General features: G+C 42.2%; 2 protein-coding genes across 3 annotated transcripts; one reads left to right on the top strand and one right to left on the bottom strand.

The window, feature by feature from the left end:
- Nucleotides 1-246: 246 nt before the first annotated feature.
- Nucleotides 247-7,278, bottom strand: wdr45b (WD repeat domain 45B). Of its 2 annotated transcripts, XM_084456531.1 has the most exons (11): nt 7,107-7,278; nt 6,368-6,442; nt 5,937-5,966; nt 5,232-5,333; nt 5,031-5,118; nt 3,912-4,006; nt 3,503-3,693; nt 3,230-3,315; nt 2,870-2,971; nt 2,354-2,475; nt 247-2,152 (listed from the first exon to the last, which is right to left on the bottom strand). In XM_084456531.1, the coding sequence occupies exons 1-11, from the start codon at nt 7,171-7,173 to the stop codon at nt 2,046-2,048; spliced, it is 1,065 nt and encodes a 354-aa protein (XP_084312657.1). In that variant the 5' UTR covers nt 7,174-7,278; the 3' UTR covers nt 247-2,045. The 2 variants fall into 2 exon arrangements, with proteins under 2 accessions (XP_084312657.1, XP_084312658.1); XM_084456532.1 differs by lacking the exon at nt 5,937-5,966.
- Nucleotides 7,279-8,581: 1,303 nt separating this feature from the next.
- Nucleotides 8,582-14,027, top strand: LOC311323796 (uncharacterized protein; the record flags this gene model as incomplete). The annotated part of the gene is made up of 5 exons (XM_084456093.1): nt 8,582-8,647; nt 10,847-11,341; nt 12,368-12,502; nt 13,339-13,463; nt 14,019-14,027. Exons 1-5 carry the CDS (start codon nt 8,626-8,628, stop codon nt 14,025-14,027), a joined length of 786 nt encoding a protein of 261 aa, XP_084312219.1. The 5' UTR covers nt 8,582-8,625.
- Between the last annotated feature and the right edge of the window lie 504 nt (nt 14,028-14,531).

The following is a 14,531-nucleotide window of genomic DNA, read 5'->3' as shown; positions in this document are numbered from 1 at the left end:
AGATTAGGGAGCAACAGTCTAGTTCCAGGGAATTATAACATTTTACCAAGACCTTTACCGAGAAATACAGTATATTCCAGGAAGTCTGTTCCAGATATGTGGGAACAGTTGACGGCTTCCCCATGACTATCGTTTGCAGGAAAACTGAACCAACAGGACCTCTGTCTGCTGCCTGACACAACGCCAGACTTGGGAGATGGACCACCAATAGACATTAACAAGTGCAGTATAGTCATAGATGTTTTATTCACAAATTATGCAGGATTTTACAATCATTTTAAATTATTTGTCACATAAGCATTGTTTGTGCAGTCTCTCCGTGTAGTCAATTGTAGCATGTGAATGTGTTGTTTATTCCCTTTGAGTGTGTGGTGTGAGATTAGTGCACCACTTGCACATGTACAATTAGCTGAACGCAATACAAATTAGACATTCAGAGAACTGCCATACCCACTGAACACCTAATGGAAATAAATGTTTTTATGGTAAAATGTTAAATGTGATAAATATACTGAAAGAAAACATTGCATTGTTGCACTACCACTGGATTCTACATGTGGTCCATTAGACTGGAGCTATCCACCTCCACCATCAGAAGAAGTTGTGATATGGGCCAGAGTGATGCAATGTGCATATCGCTTTCTCTCTCCATTATTAAGGCTCCATCAAGGCCCGGTTGTTAACGAGTTCAGGTGAATATCAGATTAGCAACATCACGTCTAGCTGAAGAGGTGTTGCTGCTTTGAGGAACTGACACTAGACACGGGCCAACAAAATCACATTACACAGTGGCTGAGAATAAGCAGACTTTGTTCCTGAAGAAAGGTGGAACATATTCATAATGAAAAAGATCTCCTGTGCCTGTCACGCTTCTACAAAGCAGATCAGCTAGGCTGCGTGTACAATGTTATTAACCAGAGTCATATCTGAAATAGATCCAAGTTTTGAACCTGATCAAATGACTAAATCAGTGCTTGCTTTTGGTGCTCTAGTTTAGCCGTTAGGTACTAACTGCTGTGCAGCGTACTGTCCCATCCCAGACATCTCCTGATAAGGTGGAAAAAACAATATTGCACATACACATGGGGGAAAAAACATGAGAAGGGAAAAACAAATGAATAGGATTTTTTTTTTTTTTTTACACTTGTCTTCTATCCTGTACAGTCTATGTGGTTATGTTCAGTCTGTCGTTTTTATACAGCGACTATACGCCAAATCTACAACGGCTACTAAATGGGGCTTTCACAAAGCAGGGCCAGTGCCAACAGCCTCAGGGTAACCATCTGAAATAGTCCTTCACTATCAAGTCCATGTTATAATACAGACCTCAAATGGACATAAATGGGCTAATACTGATGCAAAAATCAAAAAAGTTCCAAGGGCTATTTCAGTTTGTTGATCAAAGGCAACTGGCTTAAGTCGTCGATCCTGCTTTGCTAAATTACTTTGTTAATTGTACATATATATATGTATATACACGCACGCACGCTCGCGCACACACACACATTCTCCACTCTTGATTAAGCACAGAGGCACTCCCTACAGTTAGGTTAGGTGGTGTTAGCTGACAAGAATTGTTTCTATCTAATAATCTAGGTTCTATCTAGCTACAGAATTAACACTATGCAATTTTATTAAAAAATAACCATAGCATTCCATCGTAAATTTCCACGGAAGACATCTTAAAAAGCAATTTTTTGTCCTTTCAAAAATAGTTTTCCTTCTTTTACTTTTGTAGGTTGGTTGAGGAGGCCCAGCAGGTCAGTTTGAGTCTTTTCTCATGTCTCTGTCCTTCCTTGGTTGTCCAGGGACAGTCTGTTTAGCTCATGTCAAAGAGAGCACTCCTCCGTTTCTGTCTCTCCATCTTCCCCTCCATCTCTGCTGTGACGTTCTCCAGACCGCGTCTCTCTCTCTCCCTTTGTCCCTGACCCATCAGAGAGTCTGTCAGCATTGGGAGGGGCAGAGCACAGAGTCACTCTTTCTCTTCACCCTCCTCCCTTAAACTAACTAGGCTGCACACGAGTCCGTCTGCAGAGGGCCAAAGGTCAGATTTTCTCATCAGTCATCTCCAGGAATTGGGCGTACACGTCTCTGGCACACTCCCCCTTCTGGTTGAACATGAACTTGTAGTAGCTGCCGTCAGCGCAAATGGCTGAGAGGGAGAGTGGGAGGAAAGAAATATGTTATCAGCAGACACAGGACACAAAAACAGACAAATCATTCAGTTCATATCTGAAGTTTGGTTGTGACAGTGAGTGAGAGGCTGTAGTGTGAATGCAACCCTGACTGTAATAGGCCCAGTTCTAAAGGTGTGCCACAACACAAATAGTCACACACACACACACACACACACCTATGACAGCATTGGGTTCAGTTCCGAAGGCACAGACACAGGGCGAGCCTGAGGGGACCTGGAACTTGGAGAAGCTCCATTTGGAGCTGAAGTATTTGGGAAGGAAACTGGCTGAAGCCAAACTGCAGAGACAAGGAAACACGACCAGAATTCAGGGATGGGTTCGGAATGTTGGCAGATTCATGGATTCATATGAATTACTGCACAAAAATACACCACTGTTGAACTTCAAATGATTTCCATGTTAAGTGTGTGTGTGTGGCACACTTTATACATGACCTATATTAAAAGTTACCCTCGTTTCCTGTTGTAGCGCCACTCACTTGACGAGCCAAACAAAGATTTCGACATGCCAGAAATCTGTCGGTAGGCGGTCGTAGCCTTGTCTATAGCACGTGGGAGCAATTCGTCTCCGATCCGGCCTCACAGCACTAGGATTTCTCTACGGCTAAGCAAATTAGTCTGCGAGAGCAAAATTGTGGAGAAATCGCACAGTGTGTCGGAGCTCAGACGAACCTGGACTGCTTATTCCTCTTGGGGTCCTCTGCAGCAAATATGTGCACCGTGCCGTGGTCACTCGACACGCAGATGAGGGACGCATCCTGGTTGAAGTTGATGCTGAGAGAGAGAGAGAGAGAGAGAGAGAGAGAGAGAGAGAGAGAGAGAGAGGGGTGGGGGATGCATGCATAGTTAGTCATCACAATGATAACAGACCACATCACATAGCACACATTTTGACAACAACACTGTTTTGGAACATTTAATGTCAATATAGCAATTGTTATACTGTATACATTATCACATATATTATTTCAAGCTGACGTGTCAGTTTCTAGACCTGTGTGTGTGTGTGTGTGCTTGTACTCATCTGCTCACCAGTAGATGTTAGCTGCCTGAGAGCCTCGTCTCAATTCCTGGATCAGCTGACCCGCCGAGGTGTCAAATATCCTGATGAGGGTCCCCTGTAGGAAACAACACTCTAGCGTGAGACACCACACCAACACACCAATGACGAAACATAATCTGTCCAAAAATGAAATAAAAAGCAGGGCATGAATGTCCTTCCTCTGTTTAGTTGGTCTCTTGATGCCGTTTCTTTTCTGTCGTACAACCCCGTATCTAACTGGAGGAGAGCAGGATGCGTTTTACCTTCTCGGAGGCAGTGGCTATCCTGGTTCCCTGCAGGTTGAGGGCGATGCAGCACAGTGCCCCCTCGTGGGCGGGGATGTCCACCGGGGGCTTCTCCGTGTTGGCCAGGTCTACGATCTGCACGTGCCCCGAGTGGGTGCCAGGGAAGGCCAGCAATGAGTTGTTACTGTTGGGACACAGCACACACAGACCTGGGGAGAGGAGAGGGTCTTCATTCTACATATTATACTACAGTACATAACAAACACCCTCATGTGAAGATTTTGTTTGTTTGTTTACACACTGTGTGTGTGTGTGTGTGTGTGTGTGTGTGTGTGTGTGTGTGTGTGTGTGTGTGTGCCTAGTATCTGACAGCTTGGTCAGCGATCAGAGAGCAGCTGTAGAGAGGGGCCTGGTGTGGAGGACTGACCTTTGGGGTTGTAGCAGGTCTCAAACACGTGCAGCTGGTGGGGATTGTGCGTGAAGGTGAACACTTTGATCATGGAGTCCAGGACCACTACGATCCTGAGGACAGGGGAACACAGAAACACGGTTCATAGCCTCCATCAGAAGACGACTCCTCAACAACCCCCAACCAAACACAACCACTAAAACATCACGCAAGCAAAGCACTGCACCGATATGATATAGCAAGGTAAAAGGGGGGGGTTAACTCTTTTAGGGAGCAGTGGATTTTTGTCTTTGCTATACAGTAGAGAAGAGAATTATCCTCACCATCACCCACCTGCAGCACAACCAGCGCTGGGTTGGCCCACACTTCAGCCCTGTCCTCCACTAACTAAGACTAAGGGTGCGTTAATTAGCTGAGCACTCAGTGAGCGAATGCTCACTTTGAGTGCTGAGCGTTTTTTTAAAACCACTTAACGGTCTGCTCTAACTGAGCGCTGAGTTGCTAGGAGACGAGAACTTTTCACCTGTTGTCAATCATGTGTGATTAGCGAGCAGCGTCCCAACGATTTCCAAGCCAAAACGCGCCTTGTTTTTTTTTTTGCTCAGGTGATGATGATTATGACATGGTGTTTGGCTCAAAGAGATCATAATTCAAAACTGCTCACTTGTGCTCTGAGCAGATCAGTCTGAGCATAACTGAGCAACCCGTTAAGTGAATTCTGATCACTGATCGCTCACTGAGCGCTCAGCTACTTACACCTAAGACTGTGTTATTATCACCATGCCAACAAGGCCCCAGTGCAGTGTAATTACCATGTAACAATGAAGGCTAATTTCTGTCAGGCTGGAACAGGTTCTAGGCTGGAAGAGAGTAGAGCCCAGATAAATAAATAAAATCTCTCTCTCTACATGGTGTGCCATTACAGTAATTATCCTATCGTCATGGTCATCCCTCTATGTTGGTCTGTCTATATTGCACAACACCGGGCTCCGCTGCAGCTGCCACAGGAGATGATGAAATAACTCCCAGTAGGTTCAAAGGAGGCCTGGTTGTTTCAGTGTACGTGAGTGACTGTAAACGCTTAGGCCTACTGACAGGACATAACAGTTAGGTAGGAAGGTGGAGGAAGTGAGATACCTGTCCCGTCTGAGCTTAACGGCTTTTACTTCTGTCGAGAACTCGATCTCTATGACGGTCTTCTTCTTCAGATCGTCCCAGATCATCACTGGAGGAAGGATGGCAAAATTATAACATGGAAAAGCCTCACAGTGAATGTCAAGAAAACTACTGGCATAATAGTAGCATGTGAGTCGCACTGAATGGCTACAGCTAGAATACCTTTGTTGGGAGGATATTTGGGCTTCTTTCCTCCTCCCACCAGCGCTAAGTAGTTACACCTGAATAACATCTCAACATGGCCTACCCCACCCTCCAGAAACTCTGAAATGACAAAGACAACAAACAGACACCTCATTGGCCATTAGGACTGTCAATCTAGCAGGTGAAGAATCTGCTTGAGCCAATAGGGCTGATCACACAACACTGAAGTCTCCAGACAACCCCCGAATGTTGCTAAATCTCCATAGCATCAGTAATTCAATTTAGACTCACACCAAGTGATTTAAGTGGTCATGGTTGTACTCTCCAGTAAAGTAAGCAGTTGCCAGAGCACCGTAACCATTCCTCCTCATTCCATCCATACACTGAAATATCATTGACAAGCCTATGCATCACCAGCATGCATTAGAGGAGAAGAGTCACTTTCATCATGCTGCTGTTATGACCTTTACCAGAGCACCTGCACATGAGTCAACCTTTGGGCTGTGCCTGAGCAAGACAGCAGCCCGCTGGCATGTTGACTGTCAATCCGCTGTATAGGACAGAGCAGTGTCGGCCACTCCCTTTATGACGAGTGACTTTGAGCCAGGTCATGTGCTGAGTCACATGTGCAGGGCTCTTTGGAGGAAAGATTTACTTCCACGTTTATAGCCCTCCACATCCAGACAGAACCAAGATCGATCCTCAAGCACAGGAAGGAAGTACCTCGTGTCTCGCTGTCACAATGCAGTGTTCCTGTGTACATCAAAATGGCTTATTTACTGACAGCATACTGACTACTGTCCCTCTACATTTAAAAAATGGTTGGATGTCAAATCTATCTTTCCTCAATTCTTTGTCATCTCTCTAACATCTCATTTTCAAAATTAACCAGGGGGAATGATCCACCCATCATAATGTATCCCTTAGCTTATTTACAATGAGAGAGGATGCAAGGAACAGAGGAAATAATGTTTAAAGTTCAAACATAATCAGCACCAGCACGGCTTAATAGTGAGCCATGGAAATTCCATTATGCATATAGTGTCCATTAAAACAATAGGATGAGAGAACACAAACACTGATCTAAACAGGCCAGGTAAGGATTGATGTACTCATGATATTAGTTACATTATCGTTATCCATTACGTATCTACCTTGCTTCTCTTTCTCTTTCAGAGGGTCTGTGTTGTACACTCGGAATCCATTCTCCATTCCACATGCAAAGCACCCTAGAAAAGAGCACACAGCATTTTAGACAACTCCATGTATCATCAAGTAAAAAACAACAGCCCTAGGAGGACTAAGGATACTAACGTATCCACTGCTGATAAAGTTATGGCGTATCATAAATCAAACTATCCACTGCAGACGTTTCTATATTTTCTGAAGTATTTATGCAATATGCTAAAATGTGGAGCTAACCACCAGAAGTTCAATTAACTTAGCTGACGTTGTATAGCTAAAGAGAGGTGGGCGAAAAGTAGCTAGGTAGCTAGCGAACGTTAGCTAAAGCTGACATCAAGCACTTCATATAAAAAGTAACGCTAGCTAGCTAGCCTTTTAGGTAATGTCTATGAAACAAAGAATGACTGGCTACTTGGCTAACGTTAGCCTTGTATAATGCAACGTTATGAGCTGGCTTACTAGCTAGCTATATGGGGTATGGCTAAGATTGCATATAGCTAAATAAGGGACGTAACGATAGTTTAGTGGTAAAGACCTCAACGGATTTTCTGCAATTACTGCATCGTAAAATAGCGAGCTAGCAGCCTACATTGTCGGCCTAGACTAATGTTATTACGTACTAACATTACGTTGTTAGCACAGACAGCAACCATTTCCGTTGTGAAACTGACGTACCACTAGCTAGCCAACTACAAAACTAATCCTCACCATGGTCCTGGTTAAATCCAGCATAAAGGAGCCCGTTCCCGTGTGGATTGGATGGTAGTAAATTCATAATTTTGCTGAGATGAGTTGACTCGAACGTTGGCCGAATCACACAGAGGTGTTAGCTCCTTGCTAGCTAGCTATCATTCCTGTAACCAGGAAAACAACACAAGTGTGTCTGGCGCATGTCTGGCGAGGCTGTGGTGTTCGAGGAATCAACACATCCATGGTCAGGACGCTCAACAGAGATTGTCGAATGATCGATCGACGTGCCCAGCCAGGCAGCAGTGGATATTCATTCACATTTTAGCTACACCAATAGAATAAAATAGAATAGAATTGAAAGTGTACTTGTCATGTGTAACAAGTACAGCTACATTGAAATTCTTGTAATCGCTCGTCCTTACAGTAGGATCAGCGCTAATCAGTTCCTCCTTCCAGTACCGGTACTCAGCTAGAAATTGTCCCAAAACTGGCAATTTACTATACTATCCGTCGTATTGCAGTCTAGCGGTATCATCCTCATCTACTTATCCCATGAAGCAACGCCAGACAGAAATATATTTGTTTCGCATAGCGTAAACAAGTGCATGTTTGAAACATGATTCATGTTCCTTTGTGAAAAAGATAAATGTAGCCCAACTTATTTCATTTTAAATAACACTTTATTAAAGATAAGGACATGTTTATGAGAAATACATACAACATCAACAGCACCTCCACACAGACCCAAAGAGGAAGAAAAAACAAGGACAGTAATACTCTGATTTTTTTTTTTTTTAAGTACCATCTTCACTCTTATCAGTGAAGTCACAAAGGCTGCATAGTCCTCATAGCTCACATAATCAATTCATGAGTTCATTCTTAAAAACAGGAAATAATTATTTAGGACCATTTAATTTATAAGGATGTGGTGTTTAGAAAGTAAAATGAAATATTCAGTATATTTGTCTTTGTTTAGGCTACCTTCTTAAAACCAAACACACCAAAGAAAACATCCTTCAAACAAAATTAAAAATATGTGTTTATGAACTCTAGAATGTCTGACCAAAAATTCTCTGTATGAGAACAATTGACATTTTCATCTGAATTATTAGGCTACAAACCCTAACTGGTTTGTAATAATGACTATTCCAACTGTTATGGGAATTTGAGTTCGTACAGTCTATCATTCGAGTGAAACATAAGTTTACCATCAAGTTATATATATATATATATATTTCTTATTTGTTTTAACCATCTTTCAAAAAATACAGTTGTCCCAGCTGTCTGTTGTCCTGGAACGCGTGACGTCGTTCCGTGCTCCGACGTCCGACTTCCGGGAACGCAGAGCGTGGAGATCCCTGAAGCACAAAGAGTGTGTCACAGCTGCGTGAAGCTTCGCTCGTTCTGACACATTTCTGATATATGTTTATGCTATGTACATAATTTATTTTAATACATTTACAAACGACCCATTAGCCGTCGGATTTCCGACTCGAAAAGTCGGAGGAACCTCACCATCCCCGACTTCAAAATCAAGATGGCTGCTCTGCGCATCAACAGTAAGAAAGCTGTAATAACGTTAGTGGAAAGGATTTCCCAGCTACCGTCGTTCTGAGGCGACAACGTCACGAGTTTTACTAAAAACGTAAATTAAATAAAACCAGACAACGTATGGTAATACAAATGTTCGTTAGCTTACATGTAGCTCAAAATGCCCTCGAAATAATTATGGTTGCCAACGTAATTGAATAATTGTGATAATTGTATAATTGTAATTACGGCGTTATGTCGTTTTAAAACTGGGTTCGTCCTCATCGCCTAGCAAGAATCGTGTCTCATGACGCTCCGCAACATAGGCTACGCCTACATATTGATGATTTGAGGGCGTTTTTATAATACTATCCCTAACCCTAATAACAAAACGTTCACACTTAATTCAGACTGTGTAGGAGAGTCACTTACTTTTTTAGTTGCAGTTTATAGGACTAGTTTGGTATTTCATAATCATTATAAGCCCTGTAAAGGTTTACGATACAACGTTGTATCAAAAATTTGAAAATAGAATAGAATATACTTTATTGTCCCCTCAGGGAAATTTGTCTTGGACTCGTTTGCTGCACAAATCAACTCTATACATAGAAACAGAGGAGGACAACACATCACATGTCTCACATACATATACTACACACAACACGTTGTCCACAACATATTGCACATACAAAACCCATTACACATATTACTCACAACACATTGTACATACACAACACATTGCACATACATAGACTATTCCACACAACCCACATTGCACTTGCCCCAGTGAAAAAAAGAGAAGAAAACACCTTGACTATTGCACAACTTCATTCCTTCATTTGGCCCCATTCAACATTCTAACTGCGAATGAGTATTTAAAACGATTCAGTTTCCAGCTGGGAGCCTTGTACCGTCTGCCCGAGGGCAAAAGCTGGAATTCGGTATGTAGAGCATGGGACGGGTCAGACAATATACCCTGAGTCTGCCTGGAAACAAGGACTGGAGAGACTGATGTTCCTCCCTCTGCACTCTGCAAACTGCACCCTTGAGAGATATTAGTTCTTACTACCTCAGCGACAGCGCAGGGCGAGTGGTAGGGTTTTCGGTGGCATGTGTTCATTTGTTCATCTTTTAGCAGGATTAGCCTAAGCAAAATCTAGACCGATTTTCACCAAACTCTGTAGAAGGGTGTAGTAGGCCTATGGTCCAATTAGAACCCATTCAATAGGGAGCGAAAGTGAAAACATGCGCCCCTAGTGGATTTGTTCCTATCGGAGAGGATTTTCAATGTAAACTCCCATAGATCGGATTTTCTAATATTTACTACGAAACCATTTCGGCGAAGTTATCAAAACAAAAACATATGAGTGTTTTTACATTAATAATCTACCAACTGTGAGAATTTCTAACAGTATTACGCCTTCTTTCAAATTTTCGAAATTGCTCCATTCCTCCAGTCAAAGTCAATGGAATTTAAATATTTTCATAATTCGGATTGTGATTGAAAATCAACTATGATCACCAGAATCAATAAAATTTGTCTCCAAGTATTTGCCGTTTAAGGCATTCTACTAACTTTTCGGTGTCTACCATTAGACATCTACAGAAATTGATGACATACTTGAATGACATAGGCCCACTGAAGGTTATAGTTAGTTTCCACTGTTTCTTCTCTTTTTCAGTCTGCTAAAGTTGCCAAGTGGACTGTCTCATCTTTTTGTCAAACAATCTATCTTACCAGACATGAGTTGATTTGTGTCATAAGTATAGGCATATATGCGTATTTAGCTTGTAAAAATATTAATGTTGGTCATTTATTCAAGTCAGTGTAAGCACTATAGGCTATTCCTCTTGTTTTCTTTTCAGTTGGCTAGGCTATAAGCCTAATATAGGGACCCTGTTTGCACTAAATGTCACCCATGTTGACTGGGTGCTACTTGAATCCTGTGAACACTTGAATGTTGTCAGAGACAGACACAAAATATTAGTTCACCTTACCGTTTGTGCTTGTTCTTGAACTTATACTGACCAGTTCTGACATTACATCCATTATATGTGTCATTTTCTATGCAAACATATAATAACAATAATCGAATATATATTTGATTTTCAGAAAATATTTTAGAGAGAAAGTCAAACATAATTTCTGAGCTCAGTTGACAGCCCTAGTTCGTGGATATGTTAATAATGTTGTGCATGCTAACCTGTTGCTTCTATGTGTGTTTTAGACAGCTGGCAGGAGAATACTGATGCTGCATCCAGCTCGTCAGCCGTGCCCATGCCAGTAAATGAGGGCTTCAGCAAGGACCAAACGCTGTTTTTTATCGATCTGATGCGGCAGCACATCGAGAATGAAGGCAAAGGTCTCCCCAAAACTCTAGAAGACCTGAATGCACGGCTTACATCTGCCAGGGGCAGTAAAAAACGTCTATGGAACGTCGCAGCAGAAAAGTTGAGCAGCCATTTCATGCAGTCTTTCTGCCCTGATAAGGTGGCCAGGAAATGGAACACTCTTGTTGAGGCATACAAAAAAGTGAAAGATAGTAATACAGGGAAGGAAGCCACACGCTTCCAGTTTTATTCAGAGATTGATGACCTTCTGGGAGGGCAAGGTGATTCAGATTCTGATGATGTTTGGACATCAGAGGAGCTTGACTCAGAAAGTCAGAGGAACCTCATCAGCCCTGACCTCAAAGTCAAGATGGCTGCTCCGTGCATCAACAGTAAGTGAAAACTGTAGTAATATACTGCTTATTAGCACTAGTGTCTTATTTGTTCCTCATTAAATCAGTCGCATAGGCAACTGCGCAATGGAGCAAGCGAAACAGTAGCAAACATGCGTTTGTATCCCCGCTTGTTGATCAATGCTATTTTGTAGGGATGCTCCGATCGATCGTCCACCGATTTAAATAAGCCGATTTTCACTCCAAATGACTTGATCGGTTGTCACCAAATTGGCCGATCATGAATGTGTAGAATGATGTGGATGTGGTAACAGTGCAGACTCCGGAGGAGTGAAAGAGATTCCAGAGTTTGGATCGAGCTTCCTGCTAGATTTTCATGAGTTTTTCAACACTGATTAACATGCCCTGGCCACTTCCTTTGTAAAGAAATTTTAGTCAGACGAAAATGTTCTAGATGTCCAAAATAGCACACTTTAACCCTTTAATCCTCACCATGGCATCCCTTACACACAGTACTGTCCAACTTCTATCTGTGGACATGTCCCTACATTGCTTGTATGCGTTATCAACAACTGCTATTGCTAACCTGGCTAGAACTGGTATTGCTAACAATGAGATTACCTAAACCGGGACTTATTTTGGTTGGATTTGCGGTTTAGCTCTTGTAGGTCTTAGGTTGCATGTCTGTCACTGACTTTTCTGTGAGAGAAAAGTTTTCTTCCAAAGTATTTTTTTCAGGTAAATAAATCAATAATGTAAATGAATGAGTAAATTAAATATCCCAGAGCTCTATCATGATTGTGATATTAACAATGTGTGTTTTTTTTCTGGGCCCAACCACGGGGCCAGCCAACAATACTGTAGGTAAAGTCCGTTACTGACTGACTGACTGAGTCAGTCACTGACACCATTGTTAAAACACGCATTTGGGAAACGTTTATGAAACAAGGTGCACCTTGTGGTTTTTAAGTCTATTTGGATGTGAACATGAACATGTTGGTGGATATGTTGTGCATGTTGGCGGATATGTTATGCATGATAACCTGTTACTTCTGTGTGTTTTAGACAACTACCAGGAGAACTCTGATGCTGCATCCAGCCCATCTCCTGGGACCATGCCAGTACATGAGGGCTTCACCAAGGATCAAACACTGTTTTTGATCAATCTGATGCAGCAGCACATCGAGGCTGAAGGCAAAGGTCTCCCAAAAACTCTAAAAGACCTGAATGCACGTCTTAAATCTGCCATGGGCAGTAAAAAACAGTTATGGAACGACACAGCAGAAAAGATGGCCAGCCATTTCACGCAGTCTTTCTGCCCTGATAAGGTGGCGAGGAAATGGTACACTCTTGTTGATGCATACAAAAGAGTGGAAGATAATAAAAGTTCAGGGAAGTTAACAATACGCTTCCAGTTTTATTCAGAGATGGGTGACCTTCTGGGAGGGCAAGATGATGTGGTCTTCCCTGATGTTGGGACATCAGAGGGGGCCAATTCGGAAAGTCGGAAGAAACTCTCGAACCCTGACCCCAAAATCAAGATGGCTGCTATGCGCGCCAACAGTAAGTAAAAGCTGTAGTAATATACTGCTTATTAACACTTGTGTTATTTGTGCTTCATTAAATCAGCCATACACTCAGTACTGTCCAACTTCTATCTGTGGACATGTTGCTGCAGTGTTTGTATGTGCAAAATACCTCACAGTGCGTTATCAGCTGGTATTGCTAACAATGTCTAACCTAGTTAGAACTGTTTTTGCTAAGAATGAGATCAGATACATTGGGACATATTTTGGTTATATGAATACTATACATTATACTAAAACACTGGTAAATGATTGTCAAGCCAGTTGTGGTTTTAACTCTTAGGTCTTTAGTTATCTATTTATATGGAAAATATTTTAAAATAGTTAACAATTTATCTGTGATTGTCTTTTGAACATGGAGAGGCACAGTTAAATTAAGGAGTGAATTAACAATCCTAGAGCTCTATCACGGTTGTGATGTTAACAATGTGTATGTTGTTGTTTTTTAAGTCTATTTGGATGTGAACATGAAGATGTTCATAGATCCCCAGAGGTCCATTCCATTCCTTGGCCCCTTATACCAGATGGCAGCAGACCCCGTCAAATACTATTTGAATGAGGACCACACAATCATGGTAAACATGGTTAAAGCTGGAGACGTAAACACCATAACAGGTTAGATAATAATAATAATCATCATCATCATAAAAATAGTAATAATGTAATGTTGTGCATACTCACCTGTTGCTTCTATGTTTTAGACAGCTGCCAGGAGCACACTGATGCTGCATCCAGCTCAACACCATTACCTGAGACCATGCCAATACATGAGGGCTTCACCAAGGACCAAACACTGTTTTTGATCGACCTGATGCGGCAGCACATCGAGACTGAATGTGGTCTCCCAAAAACTCTAAAAGACCTGAATGCACGTCTTAAATCTGCCAAGGCCAATAAAAAACAGCTATGGAAAGAGTCAGCAGAAAAGTTGAGCAGCCATTTCACACAGTCTTTCTGCCCCGATAAGGTGGCCAGGAAATGGAGCACTCTGGTTGAGGCATACAAGAAAGTGAAAGATAGTAATAAAACTACAGGGGGGAAGGTAAACACACGCTTCCAGTTTTACTCAGAGATTGATGACCTCCTGAGAGGGCAAGATGATGTGGACTTCCCTGTTGTTGGGACCTCAGAGGGGCTAGAGGTGCACAGACCTGAGGCACTAGGGCATTGTAGCAATGTCACGGCATTCACTGACACTGCATCCAGCCCAGCACCAACACCAACTGCCACACAGATGGAGCCTCCTCGTAAATATAGAAGGGTGGATGATGAGATGATGCAATTCCTGCGACAGTCAGAAGAAGCCAGTTGGCGGCGTCACGAGGAGACTCTAGCGCAACTTAAGTCTGCTCAGCAGGGGTTTGAGGCTCTGATGACTAAATTGTTAGACAAACTGTAATCTGTTGCCATTTGGAGTAATGTTCGAAGATAAAGTTATATTTTTGTATTAATTCATTTGAAGCTCTCAGGACAAGCTGTGATGTGTTACAGTATTCTGAAGTTGTTGCACAGTTAACTGTTAACTGTGCCATTTGAGGACATTTTGTTAGTGTACTACTTGAAATGTTTTTTGCACACAATATCACTTTTTGGACATTGTATCTGATTCTTTGTTTTGTGATAATAAATTGTTTGGATATTCA

Source organism: Borostomias antarcticus (genome assembly GCF_949987555.1).
Source record: "Borostomias antarcticus genome assembly, chromosome: 22".
NCBI lineage: Eukaryota > Metazoa > Chordata > Actinopteri > Stomiiformes > Stomiidae > Borostomias > Borostomias antarcticus.
Note: the sequence above shows the minus strand (reverse complement) of the source record. Positions and strands in the feature narration are given on the sequence as shown.

Excerpts from the sequence above, each read along its gene's own strand:
- wdr45b (XM_084456531.1), bottom strand. The coding sequence starts at position 7,173 with ATGAATTTACTACCATCCAATCCACACGGGAACGGGCTCCTTTATGCT. Across the intron at positions 5,119-5,231 it reads CAAATATCCTCCCAACAAAG|TGATGATCTGGGACGATCTG; the intron begins GTATTCTAGCTG and ends TCCTTCCTCCAG. Across the intron at positions 2,153-2,353 it reads TGAACCCAATGCTGTCATAG|CCATTTGCGCTGACGGCAGC; the intron begins GTGTGTGTGTGT and ends TCTCCCTCTCAG.